The sequence below is a fragment of the Oncorhynchus mykiss genome, chromosome 27 (genome assembly GCF_057628025.1).
Source record: "Oncorhynchus mykiss isolate SJ-2025 chromosome 27, ASM5762802v1, whole genome shotgun sequence".
Taxonomy (NCBI): domain Eukaryota; kingdom Metazoa; phylum Chordata; class Actinopteri; order Salmoniformes; family Salmonidae; genus Oncorhynchus; species Oncorhynchus mykiss.
In genome coordinates, this window is record NC_143048.1 from 2960001 (window position 1) to 2984230 (window position 24230).

General features: G+C 42.5%; 1 protein-coding gene across 3 annotated transcripts in view; it reads right to left on the reverse strand.

The window, feature by feature from the left end:
- Nucleotides 1-24230, reverse strand: part of LOC110507323 (protein furry homolog) — a 210236-nt gene that overhangs the window by 13973 nt on the left and 172033 nt on the right. For all 3 annotated transcript variants that reach the window (XM_090224185.1, XM_021587244.3, XM_090224186.1), the window contains exons 58-61: nucleotides 12060-12209; nucleotides 11680-11778; nucleotides 11295-11378; nucleotides 8233-8343 (exon numbers count right to left, since the gene is read on the reverse strand). In XM_090224185.1, coding sequence (XP_090080311.1) covers nucleotides 8233-8343; nucleotides 11295-11378; nucleotides 11680-11778; nucleotides 12060-12209 — 444 coding nt within the window. The remainder of the gene's footprint in view (nucleotides 1-8232; nucleotides 8344-11294; nucleotides 11379-11679; nucleotides 11779-12059; nucleotides 12210-24230) is intronic.

A 24230-nucleotide genomic window follows, 5' to 3' on the forward strand; every position in this document is an offset into this window, starting at 1 on the left:
ATGAAAAACAGCTCCAGGCGTTTTATGCTTTTCTTAACTCCTCTTCTGAACATTTGAGATTTACTATGCAATCTGAAACACATCAAATCAGTTTTCTTTGATCTGCTGATCTTGTGTGAAGATAATGTTCTATACACTGATCTTTACAGGAAACCTACTGATCGTAACAGTTTGTTGAGGGCTGATAGTTGTCACCCACTTCCCTTGAAAAATAGTTTGCCCTACAGCCAATTCTGTCAAATCAAAAGAATAAAAAAAAAAACATTTAGATTTTGACAGAAATATGGCTGAGACGAAAAGTAAATTCAAGGAGAGGGGGTACAAAAATGATCAGATTAATATTGTCATTGAGAAAATTCTAAACAAAATATTACCTTTTTCATGGTCAGTCTCGCAAAAAGACACATTCTTGCTTTCTAACTACCCGCTATTCTAAGTGCTCTGAACAAATTAAGGGAATTGTTCACAAACATTGGCACATTCTAAAATCCGATGATAGTCTCGTTAATGTGTTTTCTGACCTTCCCTTGGCCGTATTCTTGCGGGGCAGAAATCTCAGAGACCAATTGGTAAACTCTGATTTACCACCCCAAGATATTCCTGAAAAACCTCTATTTGCGCCCCTACTGGATGGAAAATACAAGTGTAATGGCTGTGCTCAATGCAATGGCACTTATAAATGTAGATCCTTCAAACACCCACAAACAGGGAAACAGATCCCATTCAAAGGTGTTATTACGTGCTCCACTAAGGCAGTTATTTTTCTTATAACTTATCCTTGTGTTAAAATTTGTGGGTAAAACAAAGGGTGAATTAAAAGTACGTATCTCAGAGCATCGTAGCACCATTAGGTGCAAAAACTTGACTTACCCAGTTGCGGCCCACTATTGGAAGCAAACCACTCGATTTCGTCTATGCGTTACATTGGCATCGAACATGTCACCCTCCCTAGGAGAGGGGGTGACCTTGATAATTTATTGTTAAAACGAGAGGCTCCCTGGATATTTAATTTAAAAGACCCTTGCTCCCTTCGGTCTCAATGTAGACTTTGATGTGAAGCCATTCTTGTGATTGTGACTGCCATTGTAATTGTTTGTAAGCTTGTGTAGTCTAAAATGAATCTATGATCGTATGCTATCCATTAGTTTTTTTGTATGCTGTTCTTTGTATGCCTGTGTGTCTTTTGACACTATATAAACGAGTCACCATGCAGTGTTTGTGATTATACCCTGATGAAGACAGCTTGCCTGTCAAAACGTTGGTAATTACATTTTTGCATCTGAGCTCCAAGAGTGTGCGGCTCTCCTTTATTTTCTAGTTTTCCACTCCGCTAGCCAGCACCTCGCCTAAATAGGTGTGCGTTTCTTTTTCTTCTAGATTGCCTCATCCCTCTCAACCATACCATTTTTCAATTCCTCATCAATCCATGGGGATTCTACAGTTTTTAACAGTCATTTTCTGAATGGGTGTACACTTATTAGTAACTGGAATAAGCAATTTCATAAATGTGTCAAGTGCAGCATCTGGTTGCTCCTCATTACACACCACAGACCAGCAAATAGTCTTTAGATCAGCAACCTAGGAATCAGTACAAAACTTATTGTATGACCTCTTCTATATTATATTAGGCCCAGCCTTTGGAACATTGGTTTTCCTTGATACTACAATATTGTGTTCACTATATCCGATGGATTTGGATGCTGCTTTAAAGCAAACTTCTGCCGCATTTGTAAAAATGTGATCAATACATGTTGATGATTTAATTCCTTTGCTGTTTGTAATGACCGTGGTAGGTTGACTGACAACCTGAACCAGGTTGCAGGCACTGGTTACAGTTTGAAGCTTTTCTTGAGTGGGCAGCTTGATGAAAGACAGTCAATATTTAAATATACTTCTGTTGATATCACATACACTATCAAGCATTTCACGCATATTATCCAGATACTGACTGTTATCACTTGGTCTATAGCAGCTTCCTACAGGAATGGGCTTTAGGTGAGGGAGATGAACCTGTAGCCATACGCTTCAACAGTATTTAAAATAAGATCCTCTCTAAGCTTTACAGGAATGTGGTTCTGAATATTTTCATCAACACCTTCACCAATGGCATTTCTGTATTTTCTGTAGATGTTATAACCATGTATTGCTACCACTGTTGCAAAGGTATTACTTAAGTGAGTTTCATTCAGTGATAGTCAGAATATGAATGTACTAGCAAGTTATTGATTTCATGTACCTTGTTTCTTAAGCTACATATGTTAATGTACAGTGGTTCTTCCTTTAAAAGTTGAGTCATACCGCAGCACAGCTGTAAGGGTTTTCCTCCTCTTCGTCTGAAGAGGAGAGGCGAGAAGGATCGGAGGACCAATATGCGGCGTGGTAAGTGTCCATGGTATTTATTTAAACACATAAACTGAACACTCCATAGAAAAACAATAAATGTAACGTGAATAACCAAAACCGAAAACAGTACCGCGTGGTGTAAAACACAGACAGAAACAATCACCCACAAACAAACAGTGAAACCCAGGCTACCTAAGTATGATTCTCAATCAGAGACAACTAACGACACCTGCCTCTGATTGAGAACCATACTAGGCCGAACACAGAAAAACAACCTAGACGAACGCCCACCCAACTCAGGTCCGGACCAACTAAAACAAACTATTAACACAATAACTAGGGTCAGAACATGACAACAGCTTGCAGGATGCTGTGGAATGGTATGGCATGTTGGAGTGTATGACGTATTTTACTGTTAGCCATTGTTGCCATTAATGCTAGTTTGACCATCAGAGGGCATCTTTGAGAAGCTAAGTTATTGAAATGACATGGAGCTGTACTGTAGACCTAAGAGTCCTGTTTACTGTAGCTGTTTTTAGTTATAAAACGAAATAACAAAGGGAGCCTTGAATAATTAAACAATGAATAAACCTCAAAATGTGGGCGAAAGCGATTTAATTCACAATTTGACTATTTTTAATATTGGCTGTACTAGAGATTTTAAAACCTTTTTTCTTACAACAAACTATATGGGATTGATTATAATTTATTTGTAAATTATTATTGTACTGCTGTTTATACTGTTAGAAATTTAGCGGAATTAAATTGATTACGGTGTTTGGTGTTTCTATTCAAAGAAAAACTAAAATTTATTTTACAGTAGCCTATGTAGGCATCAGGGTCTCCGTTAGGAAAATATGGCGCTGTACAACGTGACCGTTCGGAGTAGGCCTAGGCCACTAAGCGACTGAGTGAAGAGCAAAATAATCCTAACATTTCCACATCCTAATTGTAGGCTAACCAATACCCAAATGGAGATTCAGTGAAAAGAAGGGGAAAAAAATCTGATTGATTGATCAAGACGAGTCCCTATGCTTGTCTCACACATCTCACATGCGGGTAGGCTATTGCTTCAAATCCAATTATAACAATTGGACGACTTTGGGTGTTTCAGTAAGCAACAATTTGTTGAATTCGATTGCATTAGCCTACTTTATTCCAATATTTCTGTCATTCAGTGATATGTATCATTCATATGGATACATTTATATGTATCCATTCAGATGTGGTTAGAAAACAGTGCATGTGGTGGGCTATGCAAAGAGATGAAGTGACATGCCTCGCAAACATCCATTAATACATTTAAAGTCCCTAAACTCGGCAAGAGTGTATTTGCTGGTAGCTTATAAAGGGTGGATGGCTTCTTCTGTATTCCAATTGATTGGAAAGGCTTCTAAACCATTTACACCTAGCCCACAGCGTTGTTGCGTACATACAGGGCACTTTCACGCCATTCTCCGCCTGACTCTCTACCAATAACACTAGATTATTATTTATATTGTTGTTATCTATTCAGTAACATTCCACCAGTAAATGCAATAAATAAAACTTACACTATTGTTTTAAATTCAATCACTCTTCTTCATCCTCATCATTCAGTTCATTCAAATTAAATTGTAACATTTTGTCACTCCCATTCAACAACTTGAATTTGCTTTTGCATGTGCTCCAGAGGGATAACTTGAAATAACATGATATAGGTTAATTAAATATTTGAAAGTGACTATTTATTAGCGTAGGTCAAAAGTTTCAGAACACCTACTCTCATTCAAGGGTTTTTCTTTATGTTTAGTATTTTCTACATTGAAGGGGGTTGATGCATTTTTCGTTAGGGCAAATCTGAACTGTGATATTGAGTTATAAATGTCAAACTTTAGCGTATTTAAGCACTGAATACATTGCAAGGTTGCCCCTTTTTTGTCCATTTGGCTACACTTTACAATAGGACTCAACTCTGACTGACCGCAGCATCTATCGGTAGTTTAAACTATGCACAAATTGGGGATTTTTCACACCTAGCCGAGCTATTAGACTATCCTTTTGTAAATTAATGGTCTCCCTCCTATCGCAAAAGAGTCCTGCAACATGCAAAAAAACAACCAAAAAACCTTGAGTTAAAACAATTTCGCAATTACACTCGACATGTTATCTGCCGATAAAAAAAGGATACTTGTGCCTTACAGACAATTACATAAATGAAGAGTGGATATTATCAACCACGGAACGGGACAGTAAAGCTCAAAACCGGCTATTGTGAAAGAATTGTTGATTTCCTCAATGGCTTCAAGATGTCTACTGTTCAACTGGTAATTATGTGATTCCAAAGGATAAAGCATCACCTTCAGATGGATGTGTGGTTTTAGAGAGAAGCCAGCTCAGAGGCTGCTCCAAGATGCTGCTGGCAGAGAAGAGGTGTTCGGAGTGGACTTCTAGTCCGACTCAGGAGGCGTACACACCATCCACCGCTTTTGAGTACTCTCTAATGTTCATAAAGTAGACGAGCTCAGGGCGAGGATCTCCTTCCAGAGAGACACCAGGGACTGTAACATACTCTGATTCACAGAATCATGGCTCTCTCTGGATACACTGTCCCCGTCCATACAGCCAGCTGGGTTCTCAGTACATCGCACAGACAGGAATAAAGAACTCTCCGGGAAGAAGAAAGGCGGGGGGGTGTGTTTCATGATTAACTACTCATGGCGTGATTGTGATAACATACAGGAACTCAAGTCCTTTTGTTCACCCAACCTAGAATACCTCACAATCAAATGCCGACCATATTACCTCCCAAGATAATTATCTTCAGTTATAGTCACAGCCGTATATATTCCCCTCAAGCCAATACCACGACAGCCCTCAAGGAACTACACTGAACTTTGTGCAAACTGGAAACCACATATCCTGAGGCTGTATTTATAGTAGTTGGGGATTTTAACAAAGCAAATTTGAGGAAAACGCTACCGAAGTTCTATCAGCACATTGCCTGTAGTACTCGTGCTGCTAAAAACACTCGATCACTGCTACTCCAACTTCGGGGATGCCTACAGAGCCCCGCCCTCCCTTCAGCAAATCAGATCATGACTTAATTTTTCTCATCCCTTCCTATAGGCAGAAACTCAAACAGGAAGTACCCATGCTAAGGTATATTCAACACTGGTCTGACCAATTGGAATACATGCTTCAAGATTGCTTTGATCAAGTGGACTGGGATATGTTCCGTATAGCCTCTGAGAATAACATTGATTTATACACTGACACGCTGAGTTCATCAGAAAGGGTTTAGGGGATGTTGTACCCACTGTGACTATAAAAACCTACCCAAACCAGGAACCATGGATAGATGGCAGCATTCATGCAAAATTGAAAGCGCGAACCACGGACAATCAGAGAAAACCAGCCACGTTGCGGACACTGACGTATTGCTCCCGGACTAAACAACTTTGCTCGCTTTGAGGGCAACAGTGCCACCGACGCGGCCCAAGGACTGTGGGCTCACTTTCTCTGTGCCAACGTAAGTAAGACATTTAAGCATGTTAACCCTTGCAAGGCTGCTGGCCCAGATGGTATACCTAGCCAGGTCCTCAGAGCATGCGCAGACCAGCTGGCTGGAGTGTTTACGGACATATTCAATCGTTCCCTATCCCAGTCTGTTATCCCCACATGCTTCAAGATGGCCACCATTGTTCCTGTATTCAAGAAAGCAAAGGTAACTGAACTAAATGACTATCGCCCTATAGCACTCACTTCTGTCATCAAGTGCTTTGAGAGACTAGTCAAGGATCATATCACCTCTACCTTACCTGACACCCTAGACCCACTTCAATTTGCTTAACACCCCAATAGATCCACAGACGATGGAATCGCCATCGCACTGCACACTGCCCTATCCCATCTGGAAAAGAGGAATATCTATGTAAGAATGCTGTTAATTTACTATATCTCAGCATTCAACACCATAGTACCCTCAAAGCTCATCATTGAGCTCGAGGCCCTGGGTTTGAACCCCGCCCCGTGCAACTGGGTCCTGGACTTCCTGACGGGCCGCCCAGAGTTGGTGAAGGTAGGAAACACCTCCACTTTGCTGATCCTCAACACTTGCGCTCCACAAGGATGCGTGCTCAGCCCCCCCCCCCCCCCCCAACAGTAGGCCTGATTACCAACAATGATGAGACATCCTACAGGGAGGTGTGGGCCCTGGGAGTGTACGGCCAAGAATATAACCTCTCACCCAACGTCAACAAAACAAAAGGAGCTGATCATGGACTTCAGGAAACAGCAGAGGGAGCGGCCCCCTATCCACATCAACGGGACTGCAGTGGAAAAGGTGGAAAGCTTCAAGTTCCTCGGCATACACATCACTGACAAACTGAAATGGTCCACCTATACAGACAGTCTGGTGAAGAAGGCGCAACAGCGCCTGGCACCTAAAACCATCAAACTTTTACAGATGCACAATCGAGAGCATCCTGTCGGGCTGTATCACCACCTGATACTGCAACTGCATTGCCTGCAACTGCAGGGCTCTCCAGAGGGTGGTGCGGTCTGCCCAGCGCATCACCAAGGGCACACTGCCTTCCCTCTAGGACACCTACAGCACCCGATGTCACAGGAAGGCCAAAAAGATCATCAAGGACAACAACCACCCGAGCCACGGCCTGTTCACCCTGCTACCATCCAGAAGGCGAGGTCAGTACAGGTGCATCAAAGCTAGGACCAAGAGACTGAAAACAGCTTCTATCTCAAGGCCATCAGACTGTTAAATAGCCATCACCAGCACTTTAGAGGCTGCTGCCCTATATACATAGACATGAAATCACTGGCCACTTTAATACTGTTGACATATTTTGCATTACTCATCTCATATGTATATACTGTATTCTATCCTATTCTACTATATCTTAGTCTATGCCGCTCTGACATTGCTCGTCCAAATATTTATATATTCTTAATTCCATTCCTTTGCATTGTGTGTAAATATTACTGCACTGTTGGAGCTAGAAACATAAGCATTTCGCTAAACACATGTATGTGATAGTGTGGTGCAATGACAGAATGATGCAATCTGCTACAATCTGCCAACATCTACCTCGACATAAGCTCTGAAATTTTAATTGAAGATGTGTAGGTGTAGACCTTACAGCAAAATGCTTACTTAGAGGCTCTAACCAATAGTGCAAAAAAGGTATTAGGTGAACAATAGGTACGTAAAATTAGGTTACTTACATCGTCTGCCAACTTCCCTGGGATAACGTACATTTGCTGAATTATTATGACAACTCAGTGACATAATAGTAGGGATTAACTGATCTGTGCTTGGGTTATTGATAAGTCATTGTCTCAACGCCTTATAATGCTGTGAAAGGATCCAGGAACTGAAATTATTCAGATGGATCCCTTTCGAAAGAAGACATCCTCCTGAGTTATGACATTGGCCAGTAGTGAAATCGGACATGTATGATAGATGTTTTCGCTATCTAAATGTCATATTCCTATTAACTTCCAGTGAAGTGAGAGCGACTTTATCAAAGTGCTACGTCATACCAACCGGATCTCTGCCTGCTTTAACGCCAATAACTCTGATACACGTGAAAATATTAAATGGCCTAGGGAATCGATAGAACACTTATGATGCACAAAACCAATATAAAACGTAAAAAAAATGGGTGAACCTTTCCTTTAAGTGCTTAACACAATGTAAATGTCTCAAAGTATTTGGTTAATAAAGCAGATTACTGTCTATATCACCATAGACAATGAATGCATCCCTTATGGCACCCTATTCTCTATGTAGTTCACTACTTTTGACCAGGGTCCATGGCACTCTGGTCAAAAAAGTAGTGGAATATATAGGGAATAGGTTGCCATTTTGGGCACTCCCAACAGCCTTACCTCTGGGACAGAGCTGATAAAATGGACCTGCCCAATCAGCTTACAGTAGGACTGAAAGAGCAGCAGCAGCTGAAAGTGGAGCTTGTAGAGTCGTTGACACAGCTCCAGTTGCTGCACAAACACACAAACAAAATGGCGTGTTCAAGTTGTATTACTTTGTTGTGTTGAAATACTCTATGCTCATTTCATTCCAATTTATTTGACACTTTGACCTAGCCTATTGGTTTCTCAATTGAAAGAAGAGAAGGTACAGCATGTTACTTTAGTAATGTGGCTTTAGTAGTGTTATTGACATCATCAAGAAGCATTAGGTTTGGCCATGGTACAATATTGTAGGCCTATTTATTTTGCAAAGACCTGTTATCACCAACTCAGCATCTTGGATGCCAGGCAATATCCTTTGGTAACACCACCAATGTGTCATATGGGGCGGCAGGTAGCCTAGTGGTGAGAGCTTTGGGCCAGTAACCGAAAGGTTGCTAGATCGACTCCCCAAGCTGACAAGGTAAAAATATGTCGTTCTGCCCCTGAACAAGGCAGTTAACCCACTGTTCCTAGGCTGTCATTGTAAATAAGAATTTGTTCTTAACTGACTTGTAAAATAAAAAATATATTGTAATGCAGCTCACTTTATTCTTCTCGTTTTAATTGTAATCTAAATTGTTATTCACGTTGTGAAAACATTTTTGTGGGCTTAATACAAAAATCACAATGGGTCAACATGAACAAGTAGTATGAATATATAAGGGAGAACATTTTATTTTATCCTTTTAAACTACTTCAGAATTTTAACAGTGAGCAAGAGACACTGCCCAGCTTAATTTAGACAGGGCACTATCAGAAAATAGGAATAAGTCATTTTGAACTTACTGCCAGAAATTCCATTTGCTACAAAGCAAGCGTGTTACAAGACAAGAGAGAGGTGAAAGGAAGACATCGAAAATCAATAGCAGGCATGCAACCATCGGCAGTCCGGGTTAGGTGAACAGTATAAGCCTTAGTCATAAAACAATATAATTTTATTGATACATGAACAGAGAGAGAGAGAGAAGGAGAATCAGAGAGAGGGAGAGAATGCGAGTGCGAGTGAGGAGAGAGGACCAGCTGCAGTCTAGGGACTGAAAGCCAGGTGGTTGTGTGATAAAAAAAAAAAGCCAAACAAGTAAGCAGTATTGCCTTGTCACTTTCTTCAATGCAATAGGACTCTGCTGGGAGTCTCAAAGCCATTTTAAACTTGACTTAATATTTCACTCAATATTTACAAGGCTGACATTTATATATATATCTTTAATTTGGATGTTTTGGGATTATAAAAAACATCTTAATGTTTTCCTCAAATGTATTAGCCAAGTTCCAGATCTGTTTGTGTTAGCCAACTCCTAGTCATTGCCATGTCAAATACAGCACAAACCGATCTGGGACGAGGCTACTGATGTATCCGTGTATTAGCAGAACCTGCTTCCCTAGTCTGGTCCCAGAACTGTGTATACTCTTGCCATTGCTCATTGTCAAGCCAAACATGACAATGACTGACAAGAGTTGGCATGATAGCACTAACAGCCTACTGCTCCCCTGCCCAGCAGAGTCAAAATGGCCACATTACACATTGGGATGAGGGAGTCAATGTGATGTGCTGCAACTCAGGGGTTGCCCAGAAACAAGCTCAAATCTGGAGGTTCTGATGATATTCAAGGAGAAAATGTAAGTATTTCACTCACAGATTGCCACAGAGTAATCGAAAGGCAGGAAATGTGAAAGGATCAGTTGAGATTTAATCTGAAGTACCCTCTCATGTCAGTAATGTGTGAGAACAGTATACAGAGAAATAGAACACACTGCATCTGAAATCTACTCGACAGAACATAATTCTAGTATCTATCATTCTCCAACATGACAATTTCCAGAAATATCAAAGTGATACAGCTTTATGTTGGGTTATACTGTCGTTTAGCATACATAATAGGCAATACTACTGAGAACAAATTGGTTAGTTTAGCCACAAAGTCTCAATAAGTAAGCATTATTCATGTCACTCATCTTTGCCATTGTCTACAAAACGTTTAGTATCTGATTAACCAATTACAAGAGGCCTCATTAACCAATAAAATATAAACGCAACATGCAACATGCAACAATATCAAATATTTGATCAAGTTAGTTTATACAGTATAAGGAAATCAGTCAATTGAGATACATTCATTGGACCCTAATCTATGGATTTCACATGACTGGGAATACAGATATGCATCTGTTGGTCACAGATATCTATTTTTCTTTTAAAGGTAGGGATGTGGATCAGAAAACCAGTCAGTATCTGGTGTGATCACTATTTGCCTCATGCAGCGCGACATATCCTTTGCATAGAGTTGATCAGACTGCTGATTGTGGCCTGTGGAATGTTGTCCCACTCCTCTTCAATGGCTGTGCGAAGTTGCTGGATATTGGCAGGAACACACTGTCGTACACGTCGATCTAGAGCATCCCAAACAGGCTCAATGGGTGAGGTGTCTTGCGAATATGCAGGCAATGGAAGAACTGGGACATTTTCAGCTTCCAGGAATTGTTTACAGATTCTTGTGACATGGGTCGTGCTTTATCATACTGAAACATGAGGTGATGGAGGCGGATAAATGGCACGGCAATGGGCCTCAGGATCTCATCATGGTATCTCAGTGCATCCAAACTGTGGCATTTATATTTTTTGTTCAGTGTACTATGACAACATTTTGTGACGTTTTTGTTAGTTTTGGTCTTTGGATGTTTGAGGCAAGCTGAAGTTGGTAGCCGACGTCTGTGCCCCTTCATCGGTAATTGGTCAACAGTAAGGATTATTAAATTAAGTGTTTACATTCAACGAGAGAAGACTCGTTTTCATGCAAATGATTTCACTTGAGAAATACTGCACCAAACATCTTAAGATCTTCTTGGCAAAAACGTTAATACAGACTATTTTGAGAAGTGTCTACAGCGTCTCAAGATGGACAAATAGTACTATTGCCGCTTTTTTCAAGCTTAGTTCTTTTAAGGGAGTATGCGAGCACACCCGTGGACAGAGGTCCTACCTTTTCCTCGTATTCCCCCGGCTGGTTGGTAATCATGACACCCCCACTGCCTATGGGGAAGGTGGCCTTGCAGTTGGTTAACCACTGTGGGACAGGAAAGGGGAGTTATTGTAACATCATATTCTGAAGAGTTGATGAAACATTGGTACTTCAATCAATCAAAGGTATAAAGCCCTCAACATCAACAGGTGTCACAAAAGTAACTCAGGGATGCGGTAATTCAGCTGAGACAAAGAGGAAGTGGTAAGTAAAAACTTGTTAGCAGGAAGAAACCTCGAGAGTAACCAGACATCGAGTCCATCCTCTTCGGGCTGTACCAAGGTGACTTTGGTAACCGGGTGTATTTAAAACATGTAGTAACAGCAACTCATGTATCAGGGCTTACAGCTATGGCTGCTTCTTTCCTGCTGTTGTAAGTGTCCAGATATTCTTGGAGTTCCAGTACACTAAATTTAATCTTCTCCAGGAGCCCATAGGAGATGACCTGGGGAATGAAAACCATTTTGTTTTATACTTGGGGTGACCAAAAGAGTGGTCTAATGACACATTGTTATTGTTTGATAAGATTGTACATGAGAACATCGTACATCAGCAAAAAATATACACAATACATACAGTACATAATATAAAACATGTTGGCATTGCATTACACTACTAATTATAAAGGTATAGAAGTGAATTAATTGCTGATCTACCAAAATACCATAAGTTACACCCATTACACAGGAATAGAATATAATTAGTAAATGCTGATCTATTACTCACGGTGTCAGCGTCTATGAACAGCGTAGGACACTCGGAGCATGATGTCAGCATCTGGGACGACCTGAGGAACTTGGAACCTATCCCTCGCAGGCCATCTCCTAGGTAACCCGCAGCATCACAGGTTAGGGAGCAAAACTTGCTCTGAATACTCTGAAAAGCAAAAAAACTAACATGTGGATCAGTTGGTAGAGCTTGGCGCTTGCCAAAATCATAAAAAAATACTAATACTAACTAATCCAAGATAGACCAACCATTTCCAATGGGCGCAAATTAATCATAGTGGGTAGAACAACAAAGGTGGGAAGAGCCAAGCACGAGCTAGTGAGATCTCATTAGCATGTTCTAACATTTATTTGCATATTTCTGTTAGGGAACGCCTACTCTGAAGTGCACGTGTGCAATAACTCAATTTGCCCTTGCACTTCTAAATAACACAATTATTTAGAGACTTAGCTAAGGGGAAAGTCTACAAAACGCAGTCCACTGTTTGTTACAGATTTTCATTTGGGAAACAGAAATGGAGAGCAAATGTTTCATCGATGAGAACATGTGCAGAATATCAGCAAAAAATCGATCTCGCTCCATCTTCTCCCACTGCCGACCACTGGGTTTGCTCTCATCACCATATTTGGTAGTGAGTGGAAACGCCAACCAGATGCTTCACATTTACATATCCGGTGAATTATCTGTCTCATTGTTCTATCTGTGCTAGAATTGTGGGTTTGATTGCCGTTGGGGCCATCCATACAGCAAAATGTAGGGGAGACCGAGGTTGGTTGTCACAGTGTTAATTAGTCCCAATCCAAATGGTGCTGTGTAGTAATTTTGAGGTCAAAATGTTTGAATCATCCACCTGGTTAATTCATGTCAGCATGACAAAACATTTAGGTGAGGGGAATTTATGCATTTCCATAGGTGTAAGTAAAACAATTAAGTATTTTCTTTGTAATTGTTTGAATTATGGGAGTTTCGATGAACATTTGAAAATAGGAAGAGGGAGAACTATATTCAAACCTACTTCTGAGTTCCTAGGTCAAGCCATGTGATAACTAACATCTTAATTAGCATTCAGGGGGATGGTTGTCACATGGAATGTGGGGTTGGTTGTCACGATCAACTCCATTGTAAGATTTTCAGGGGTCGGTGGTGGCTAATTCCACAGTAACAGAGTGATGCTGAGACTCAGATTTCTTACTTAAAAATGTATGTCAAACAAAAAACATCCGTTACAAACGCACACTATTTTTTTTATAGCCTAGGTTTAATTATAGAATTACAGGCCTATAGAATCCCTATTAATTTCTTATTTGATCTCTGTGGGCCTAGTGGCCTAGGTTTGTCATGTCACTTTTAACACGCAATACCTTTTAACATAGGCGGCGCGATGTGGGTTTCACGTCGACGTTGGAGAAGCAAATTTTCACCATAATCACTAGCCTCACTCTTTTTTTTGGTTCTTTTTTGTTGTTGTTGAATTTGACCCCTTTTTCTCCCCAATTTCGTGGTCTCCAATTGTTTTAGTAGCTACTATCTTGTCTCATCGCTACAACTCCCGTACGGGCTCGGGAGAGACGAAGGTCCTGCGTCCTCCGATACACAACCCAACCAAGCCGCACTACTTCTTAACACAGCGCGTATCCAACCCGGAAGCCAGCCGCACCAATGTGTCAGAGGAAACACCGTGCACCTTGCAATCTTGGTTAGCGCACTGCTCCCGGCCCACCACAGGAGTCGCTGGTGCGCGATGAGACAAGGACATCCCTACCGGCCAAGCCCTCCCCAACCCGGACGACGCTAGGCCAATTGTGCGTCGCCCCACGGACCTCCCGGTTGCGGCCGGTTACGACAGAGCCTGGGCGTGAACCCAGAGTCTCTGATGGCACAGCTGGCCAGTACAGCGCCCTTAACCACTGCACCACCCGGGAGGCCTCTAGCCTCACTCTTAAGCACTCTTAAGCAAATCAGGGTTCCTGGGGTACTATCATGATAGCTCGCACTTACACTTAATCCTTTCTCTACGCTTATATTTATTCACGTTCGACCCTGCTCCTCATTCTCTTTTCATCCATCCCTCCCATTTTTACCTCCTATGTTTCACTTCTCCTCTTTCTCAAGTAATATACACGTGCTATATGGCCCCTCTACGCGACACTGGTCTTTTGTTCAGAACTGGAGCCATAACCACCGCAGCTTTTCTAAGCTTAACAGTTCGAACAGAGTAATCTTGATAGGGACTGTGGGCAGCATCCCAAATGTTATTTCCTACATAGTGCACTGACCAGGGCCCTCTATATAGGGAATAGGGTTACATTTGGGATGTAGCCTATGATGGTCCAGTCATGTTAATCCCACTGTCCCTGCAGCAAGACATGGGTAAATCTAAAATGACATGGTTCCCTTTTTCCTATGCATTGTACAGAGAATAATAGGCCACATCATCACTATTTCAATGATCAAATTCAAAAAAGAACAATGGCAACAGTAGCAGGAGGTTTGCCCGTTCCATTTGTTCTACCAGCAGAAAAAAACAAAGAACTTTCTAAACAGCATGCATATAGAGAAGGGAACTCAACTTGTACTGCACTGACTCATATCCCTGATGATTGGCTAAAATACATGGATAATTAGATGATAGTTGGAGCTGTTATGTTTAGATTTCAGTGAAGCCTTTTATGTTATTGATCATAACTCACTTGATAGGATTTTACATCACATGGTTGGAGAGTTACTTAACTAATAGAACTCAGAGTATTCTTCAATGGGAGCTACACTAACATCAGATATGGGTCTTTCTAGAAATAAAAAGGGGCCAATTTGTAATATCAGGGTCAAAATGGTTTGATATACATGTAATTATTATTACATGTGTAGTTACAGTAATAACAATCTAGATGGGCACAATGAGACCATAACTCCTAGCAACAAAACATCTACATGTCATTCAAAATGTCACCTGGCTACTAGGCATGACACTGCATGTTTCTTTGGCATGCCTAGAACCCAGGTCTGTTTGTGCTTTGGTCAACTTCTCTATCATTTATAGCTATGCTAAACATTCCAGAAGAATGGAAAAGATGAACAGCATTTCTATAATTTGTTTTATAGTTTATATAATAATTTAATACAACAATAATAGGTTCTGTCAAAGTCATTGACAATAATAACCGAAAAAATTATAATCAGTAAACTGTGAAAAAGAGACTTCACATTCTTGTCTCCTCTGTCCTTGTTTCCTCAACTCCACACCTCTCCTCGAAAGTGCATTGGAGCCCGAGGGGAGGAACGTTTCCTCCTCTCCCCTAATGTGCTTTGAGAGGGAGGTGAGAAATGGAGGAAACAAGGAGACAATCTCAATTGCATTTCCTTCACACCTTCTTAAAACCCATTGGATAAGAAGGTGAGAGGGGAGGGACCTCTGACCTTCTCATCCATTGGTTTTTGAGAAGGAGACGAGGAGAGAGGATGCAACAAATCAAGGAAATACAATTGAGATTCTCCAAGGACAGAGGAAGCAAGTATTCGACAGGTATTAGCTCCCTCTCCCTATTTGACAGTTATATCTCCCTCCCTCTCAGCACCTGCTGTCTCGACCTCTGAATGATCGGCTATAAAAGCCAACTGACATTTACTCCTGAGGTGCTGATCTGTTGCACACACTACAAACACAGATTTCTTATTTGACCCTTCTGGTCATCTATGAACGTTTGAACATCTTGAAGAACTACCTGGCCTTAATGGCCATGTACTCTACCCGGCACACTCAGAAGAGGACTGGCCAGCCCACAGAGCCTGGTTCCTCTTATTTTTTTAACCTTTATTTTTAACCATGCAAGTCAGTTAAGAACAAATTCTTATTTACAATGACGGCCTACCTCGGCCAAACCCTCCCTAACCCGGACGCCGCTGGGCAAATTATGCGCCGCCCTATGGGACTCCTAATTATGGCCGGTTGTGATACAGCCCGTAATCGAACCAGGGTTTGTAGGTTTCTTCGTAGATTCCTGCCTTTGTAGGGAGTTTTTCCTAGACACTGCACTTCTACATTTGATGACATCTGCTGATGTAAAAGGGCTGTTATAGGAATGTTATAAATAAATTTGATTTTGATTTGATATTTTAAAAAATGTAGTGACTGACTGACTAACTGAACTACCATAATACCCATGGCCTGTCCAGAAACAACCCCCTAGCCACTACTGCCCAAAGTCTTGACACTTGTGGAAATATGATAGGGATTGATGGACGGTGACATGGTGAGAGCTCCACCTTACCCATTTAATAGGCTTGGTGGAATTTTGTCCACTACAAGAAATAATCACTGATACCCTAGCTTATAGAAATACCCATATGGACAGTGCGGTACCCCTCAGGTCAGTTGCCTTGGGCTGTAAAATGACTATGTATGCTGATTGCACATTCTACACCTACTGCCAGTGAGCTCACAGAGACTCTTAGCAAGGAGTTACAGTCAGAGTCAGAATGGGTAATTAACAATAAACTGGTCTTCAATACATCTAAAACCAAAAGCATTGTATTTGGTTCAAAGCCTTCTCTTAGACCTTAACCTCAACTGGAGTTGTGCATAAAACGCAGAACAACTGTAGTAGTTGTTGAGGCTTTGATCTTTACCCATCTTGATTATTGTCCGGTAACGGTCACGTGCAGCAAAGAAAGACCTAGCAAAGCTGCAGCTGGCTGAAAACAAAGCAGCACACCTTGCCTTTAACTGCAACACACAACTAACATCAACAACATGCATGATAGTCTTTCATGGATGAGGGTTCTCTTCAAATCGACCTTAAATTTGTCACATGCGCCGAATACAACACCTTACCGTGAAATGCTTACTTTCAAGCCCTTAACCAACAGTGCAGATCAAGAAGAGTTAAGACAAAATTGACCAAATAACACATACATACATACATACACTGCTCAAAAAAATAAAGGGAACACTAAAATAACACATCCTAGATCTGAATGAATGAAATATTCTTAAATACTTTTTTCTTTACATAGTTGAATGTGCTGACAACAAAATCACACAAAAATGATCAATGGAAATCAAATGCATCAACCCATGGAGGTCTGGATTTGGAGTCACACTCAAAATTAAAGTGGAAAACCACACTACAGGCTGATCCAACTTTGATGTAATGTCCTTAAAACAAGTCAAAATGAGGCTCAGTAGTGTGTGTGGCCTCCACGTGCCTGTATGACCTCCCTACAATGCCTGGGCATGCTGCTGATGAGGTGGCGGATGGTCTCCTGAGGGATCTCCTCCCAGACCTGGACTAAAGAATCCACCAACTCCTGGTGCAATTCAGTTGGTGGATGAAGCGAGACATGATGTGAGACATGATGTCCCAGATGTGCTCAATTGAATTCAGGTCTGGGCAACGGGCGGGCCAGTCCATAGCATTAATGCCTTCCTCTTGCAGGAACTGCTGACACACTCCAGCCACATGAGGTCTAGCATAGTCTTGCATGAGGAGGAACCCAGGGCCAACTGCACCAGCATATGGTCTCACAAGGGGTCTGAGGATCTCATCTCAGTACCTAATGGCATTCAGGCTACCTCTGGCGAGCACATGGAGGGCTGTGCGGTCCCCCAAAGAAATGCCACCCCACACCATGACTGACCCACCGCCAAACCGGTCATGCTGGAGGATGTTGCAGGCAGCAGAATGTTCTCCACGGCGTCTCCAGACTCTGTCACGTGCTCAGTGTGAACCTGTTTTCATCTGTAAAGAGCACAGGGCACCAGTGGCGAATTTGCCAATCTTGGTGTTCTCTGGCAAATGCCAAACGTCCTGCACGGTGTTGGGATGTAAGCACAACCCTCACCTGTGGACTTCGGGCCCTCATACCACCCTCATGGAGTCTGTTTCTGACCGTTTGAGCAGCCACATGCACATTTGAGGCCTGCTGGAGGTCATTTTGCAGGGCTCTGGCAGTGCTCCTCCTGCTCCTCCTTGCACAAAGACGGAGGTAGTGGTCCTGCTGCTGGGTTGTTGCCCTCCTACGGCCTCCTCCACGTCTCCTGATGTACTGGCCTGTCTCCTGGTAGCGCCTCCATGCTCTGGACACTACTCTGACAGACACAGCAAACCTTCTTGCCACAGCTCGCAATGATGTTCCATCCTGGATGAGCTGCACTACCTGTGCCACTTGTGTGGGTTGTAGACTCCGTCGAATGCTACCACTAGAGTGAAAGCACCGCCAGCATTCAAAAGTGACCAAAACATCAGCCAGGAAGCATAGGAACTGAGAAGTAGTCTGGTCACCACCTGCAGAACCACTGCTTTATTGGGGGTGTCTTGCTAATTGCCTATAATTTCCACCTGTTGTCCATTCCATTTGCACAACAGCATGTGCAATTTATTGTCAATCAGTGTTGCTTCCTAAGTGGACAGTTTGATTTCACAGAATTGTGATTGACTTGGAGTTACATTGTGTTGTTTAAGTGTTCCCTTCATTTTTTTGAGCAGTATATTATATATATATATATTATATAATATATATATATATTATATAATATATATATATATATATTATATATATATAATATATAATATATATTATATATATATATATAAATAAATAAATAAACAAACACAACAATGAGGCTATATACAGGGGGTACTGGTACCGAGTCAGTGTGCGGGAGTACAGGTTAGAGGTAATTTGTACATGTAGGTAGGGGTGAAGTGACTATGCATAGATAGCAGAGAGTAGGCAGTGTACAAAACAAATGGGGGGGTCAACGTAATCCGGTGTTCATTTGATTAATTGTTCAGCAGTCTTATGGCTTGGGGGTAGAAGCTTTTAAGGAGCCTTTTGGTCCTAGACTTGGCGCTCCGGCACCGCTTGCCGTGAGGTAGCAGAGAAAACAGTCTGACTTGGGTGAGTGGATTTCCTCTGACACCGCCTATTATATAGTTCAAGTCGGAAGTTTACATTCACTTAGCTAAATACATTTAAACTCAGTTTCTCACAATTCCCGACACTTAATCCAAGTGAAAATTCCCTTTCTTAGTTCAGTTAGGATCACCACGTTATTTGAAGAATGCGAAATGTCAGTAGAGAGAATGATTTATTTCAGCTTTTATTTCTTTCTTCACATTCCCAGTGGGTCAGAAGTTTACATGCTACCAAATACTAATTGAGTGTATTGCCTTTAAATTGTTTCACTTGGGTCAAACGTATCAGGTAGCCTTCCACAAGCTTCCCACAATATGTTGGGTGGATTTTGGCTCATTCCTACTGACAGAGCTGGTGTAAGATTTGTAGGCCTCCTTGCTCGCATACACCTTTTCAGTTCTGCCCACAAATGTTCTATAGGATTGAGGTCAGGGCTTTGTGATGGCCACTCCAATACCTTGACTTTGTTGTCCTTGAGCCATTTTGCCACAACTTTGGAAGTATGCTTGGGGTCATTGTCCATTTGAAAAGACCCATTTGCAACAAGCTTTAACTTCCCGACTGATGTCTTGAGATGTTGCTTCAATATATCCACATAATTTTCCTTCCTCGTGTGCATTTCACAAAATAGATTGCATCCAGTCTCTCCGACAGCAAAGCACCCCCACAACATGATGCTGCCACCCCCATGCTTCACGGTTGGAATGGTGTTCTTCGGCTTGCAAGTCTCCCCCTTTTTCCTTCAAACATAATGATGGTCATTATGGCCAAACAGTTCTATTTTTGTTTCATCAGACCATAGGATATTTCTCTAAAAAGTACAATCTTTGTCCCCATGTGGAGTTGCATACCATAGTCTGGCTTTTTTTAATGGCGGTTTTGGAGCAGTGGCTTCTTCCTTGCTGAGCAGCCTTTCAGGTTATGTCGATTTAGGACTCGTTTTACTGTGGATATAGATACTTTTGTAACCGTTTCCTCTGGCATCTTCCCAAGGTCCTTTGCTGTTCAGTCTCCTGAGGGGGTTAAAGGTTTTGTCATGCCCTCTTCACAACTGTCTTGGTGTGTTTGGACCATGATAGATTGTTGGTGATGTGGACACCAAGGAACTTGAAACTCTCAACCCGCTCCACTTCAGCCCCGTTGATGATAATGGGGGCCTGTTCGGCCCGCCGTTTTCCTGTAGTCCACGATTGGCTCCTTGCTCACATTGAGGGAGACGTTGTTGTCCTGGCACCACTCTGCCAGTTATCTGACCTGCTCCCTATAGGCTGTCTCATCATTGTCGGTGATCAGGCCTACCACTGTGGTGTAGTCAGCAAACTTAATGATGGTGTTGGAGTCGTGTTTGGCCACGCAGTCACGGGCAAACAGGGAGTACAGGAGGGGACTAGTACACACCCCTGAGGATCAGCATGGCAGACGTGTTTAATATTACCCTTAACACCCGGGGTGTGGCCCGTCAGTCAGTCCAGGATCCAGTTACAGAGGGGGGCCTTTAGTCCCAGGGTCCTTTGCTTTGTGGGCACTATGGTGTTGAACGCTGAGCTGTAGTCAATGAACAGCATTCTCACATAGGTGTTCCTTTTGTCAAGGTGGGAAAGGGCAGTGTGGAGTGCAATTTAGATTGCGTAATCTGTGGTTATGTTGGGGCGGTATGCGAATTGCAGTGGGTCTAGGGTATCTGGGAGGATGCTGTTGATGTGAGCCATGACCAGCCTTTCAAAGCACTTCATGGCTACAGATGTGAGTGCTAAGAGGCGGTAATAATTTAGGCAGGTTACCTCTGTGTTCTTAGGCACAGGGACTATGGTGGTCTGCTTGAAACATGTAGGTATTACATACTTGGTCAGGGAAAGGTTGAAAATCTCAGTGAAGACACTTGAAAGTTGGTCCGTGCATGCTTTGAGTACACGTCCTGGTAATCTATCTGGCCGCGCGGCTTTCTGAACGTTGACCTGTTTAAAGGTCTTGCTCACATCGGCTACTGAGAGCGTTATCACACAGTAATCCAGAACAGCTGGTGCTCTTGTGCATGCTTCATTGTTGCTTGCCTCGAAGCGAGCATAAAAGGCATTTAGCTCGTCTGGTAGGCTTGAGTCACTGGGCAGCTCACGTCTGGGATTCTCTTTGTCGTCCGTAAAAGTTTTCAAGCCCTGCCAGATCCGACAAGCGTCAGAGCTGGTGCAGTAGGATTCAATCTTAACCCTGCATTGTTTGATGGTTCGTCTGAGGGCATAGCGGGATTTCTTATAGGTGTCCAGATTAGTGTCCCGCTCCTTGAAAGCGGAAGCTCTAGCCTTTAGCGCGATGCGGATGTTGCCTTTTCTGGTTGGGATATATGCATACGGTCACTGTGGGGACGACGTCGTCAATGCACTTATTGATGAAGCCGATTACTGAGGTGGTATACTCCTCAATGCCACTGGATGAATCCCGGAACATATTCCAGTCTGTGCTAGCAAAACAGTCCTGTAGTGTAGCAGCCCCACCATCTGACCACTTCGGTATTAAGCGAGTCACTGATTCCTCCTTCTTTAGTTTATGCTTGTAAGCATGAATCAGGAGGATATAATTATGGTCAGATTTGCCAAATGGAGGGCGGGGGAGAGCTGTGTGTGCATCTCTGTGTGTGGAGTAAAGGTGGTGTAGAGTTTTTTTTTTCCTCTGGTTGAACATGTGACATGCTGGTAAAAATTAGATTAAACTGATTTAAGTTTGCCTGCATTAGGCCACTAGGAGAGCTGATTCTGGGTGAGCATTTTCTTGTTTGCTTATGGCCTTATAGGTGGTTGGTTGAGTGATCTCATAGTTCCAACATCGGTCTGTAGTGGTAAATAGATAATAATAATAATAATAATAATATAAACTCAGCAAAAAAAGAAACATCCTCTCACTGTCAATTGCGTTTATTTTCAGCAAACTTAACATGTGTAAATATTTGTATGAACATAACAAGATTTAACAACAGACAAACTGAACAAGTTCCACAGACATGTGACTAACAGAAATGGCCACCAGCTACATTAAATAATGCAGTGCATCTCCTCCTCATTGACTGCACCAGATTTGCCAGTTCTTGCTGTGAGATGTTAACCCACTCTTCCACAAAAGGTTCCTGCAAGTTCCCGGACATTTCTGGGAGGGAATGGCCCTAGCCCTCACCCTCCGATCCAACAGGTCCCAGACGTGCTCAATGGGATTGAGATCCGGGCTCGTCGCTGGCCATGGCAGAACACTGACATTCCTGTCTTGAAGAAAATCACGCACAGAACGAGCAGTAGGCTGGTGGCATTGTCATGCTGGAGCGTCGTGTCAGGATGAGCCTGCAGGAAAGGTAGCACATGAGGGAGGAGGATGTCTTCCCTATAACGCACAGCATTGAGATTGCCTGTATGACAAGCTCAGTCCGATGATGCTGTGACACACCGCCCCAGACCATGACGGACCCTCCACCTCGATCCCGCTCCAGAGTACAGGCCTCGGTGTAACAGTCATTCCTTCGAAGATAAACACGAATCCAACCAACACCCCTGGTGAGACAAAACCTCGACTTGTCCGTGAAGAACACTTTTTGCCAGTCCTGTCTGGTCCAGCGACGGTGTGTTTGTGCCCATAGGTGACGTTGTTGCCAGTGATGTCTGGTGAGGACCTGCCTTACAACAGGCCTACAAGCCCTCAGTCCAGCCTCTCGCAGACAGTCTGAGCACTAATGGAGGGATTGTGCATTCTTGGTGTAACTCGGGCAGTTGTTGTTGCCATCCTGTACCTGTCCCGCAGGTGTGATGTTCGGATGTACCGATCCTGTGTAGGTGTTGTTACACGTGGTCTGCCACTGCGAGGACGATCAGCTGTCTATCCTGTCTCCTTGTAGCTCTGTCTTAGGCGTCTCACAGTACGGACATTGCAATTTATTGCCCTGGCCACATCTGCAGTCCCCATGCCTCCTTGCAGCATGCCTTAGGCACGTTCACGCAGATGAGCAGGGACCCTGGGCATCTTTCTTTTGGTGTTTTTCCAGAGTCAGTAGAAAGGCCTCTTTAGTATCCTAAGTTTCCATTACTGTGATCTTAATTGTCTATCGTCTGTAAGCTGTTAGTGTCTTAATGACCATACCACAGGTGCATGTTCATTAATTGTTTAATTGTTTAATTGTTGAACAAGCATGGGAAACAGTGTTAAAACCCTTTACAAAAGAAGATCTGTGAAGTTATTTGGATTTTTACGAATTATCTTTGAAAAGACAGGGTCCTGAAAAAGTGAAGTTTCTTTTTTTTGCTGAGTTTAGAAGAATACTCACTTGGGGATAGTGAGGTTTCCAGCTTATCATAAGGTACTCTACCTCAGGCGAGCAATACCTCAAGCCATCGCGCACCAGCTGTTATTGAGAAAAATACCCCCCCCCCCCACACCCCTCGTCTTACCAGAAATAGCTTCTCTGTTCTGCCGGTGCATTGAAAATCCCTCCAGCTCTATATTGTCCGTGTAGTCGTTCAGCCACGACTCGGTGAAACATAGGATATTACAGTTCTTAAAGTCCCATTGGTAGGATAATCGTAGGTCATCCATTTTTTTTCCCAATGATTGCATGTTAGCAAGTAGAATTGATGGCAATGGGACTTTACTCGCTCACCTACGGATTCTCAAAAGGCAGCCTGATCTGAGTCCTCTTTTCCTCTGTCTTTTCTTCACCAAATGATGTGATTCTGGACCTGTTCCCGGGAGAGCAGTGTATCTTTCTCGTCGGACTCGTTTTAAAGAAAAAAGCTTATTTCAGTCCGTGGTGAGTAATCCCAGTTTTGTTGTCCAGAAGTTATTTTCGGTCATAAGAGACGGTAGCAGCAACATTATGTGCAAAATAAGTTTAAAAAAACAAGTTACAAACAACGCAAAAAAAAATGACAAAATAGCACAATTTATTACGGGCATGTAAAACGTCAACCATCCTCTTCAGTGCCATTTTTCTAGTCTTTTAAGAAACATTTGTGTGTGTTGAAAATGCCTAACCACTTCATAATCTATTTGCATAGACTGCAAACAGACCAGACACACCTCAATGTGTTTCTTCAAGGTGCCAAACCCCAAAAAAGAGATTTAATGCGTCGCTCAGTTATGTATAGAGCATGCCACCGTGGAAAACTCTGCCCCCAGAGGTTGCTCAGGTAAAAAGCAAGTTTAGCTTTAAAAAACATATTGAATCACACTCCTCTCCTCTTTCTAAAGATCTAATTTACCTGTACTGTATATAAGAAG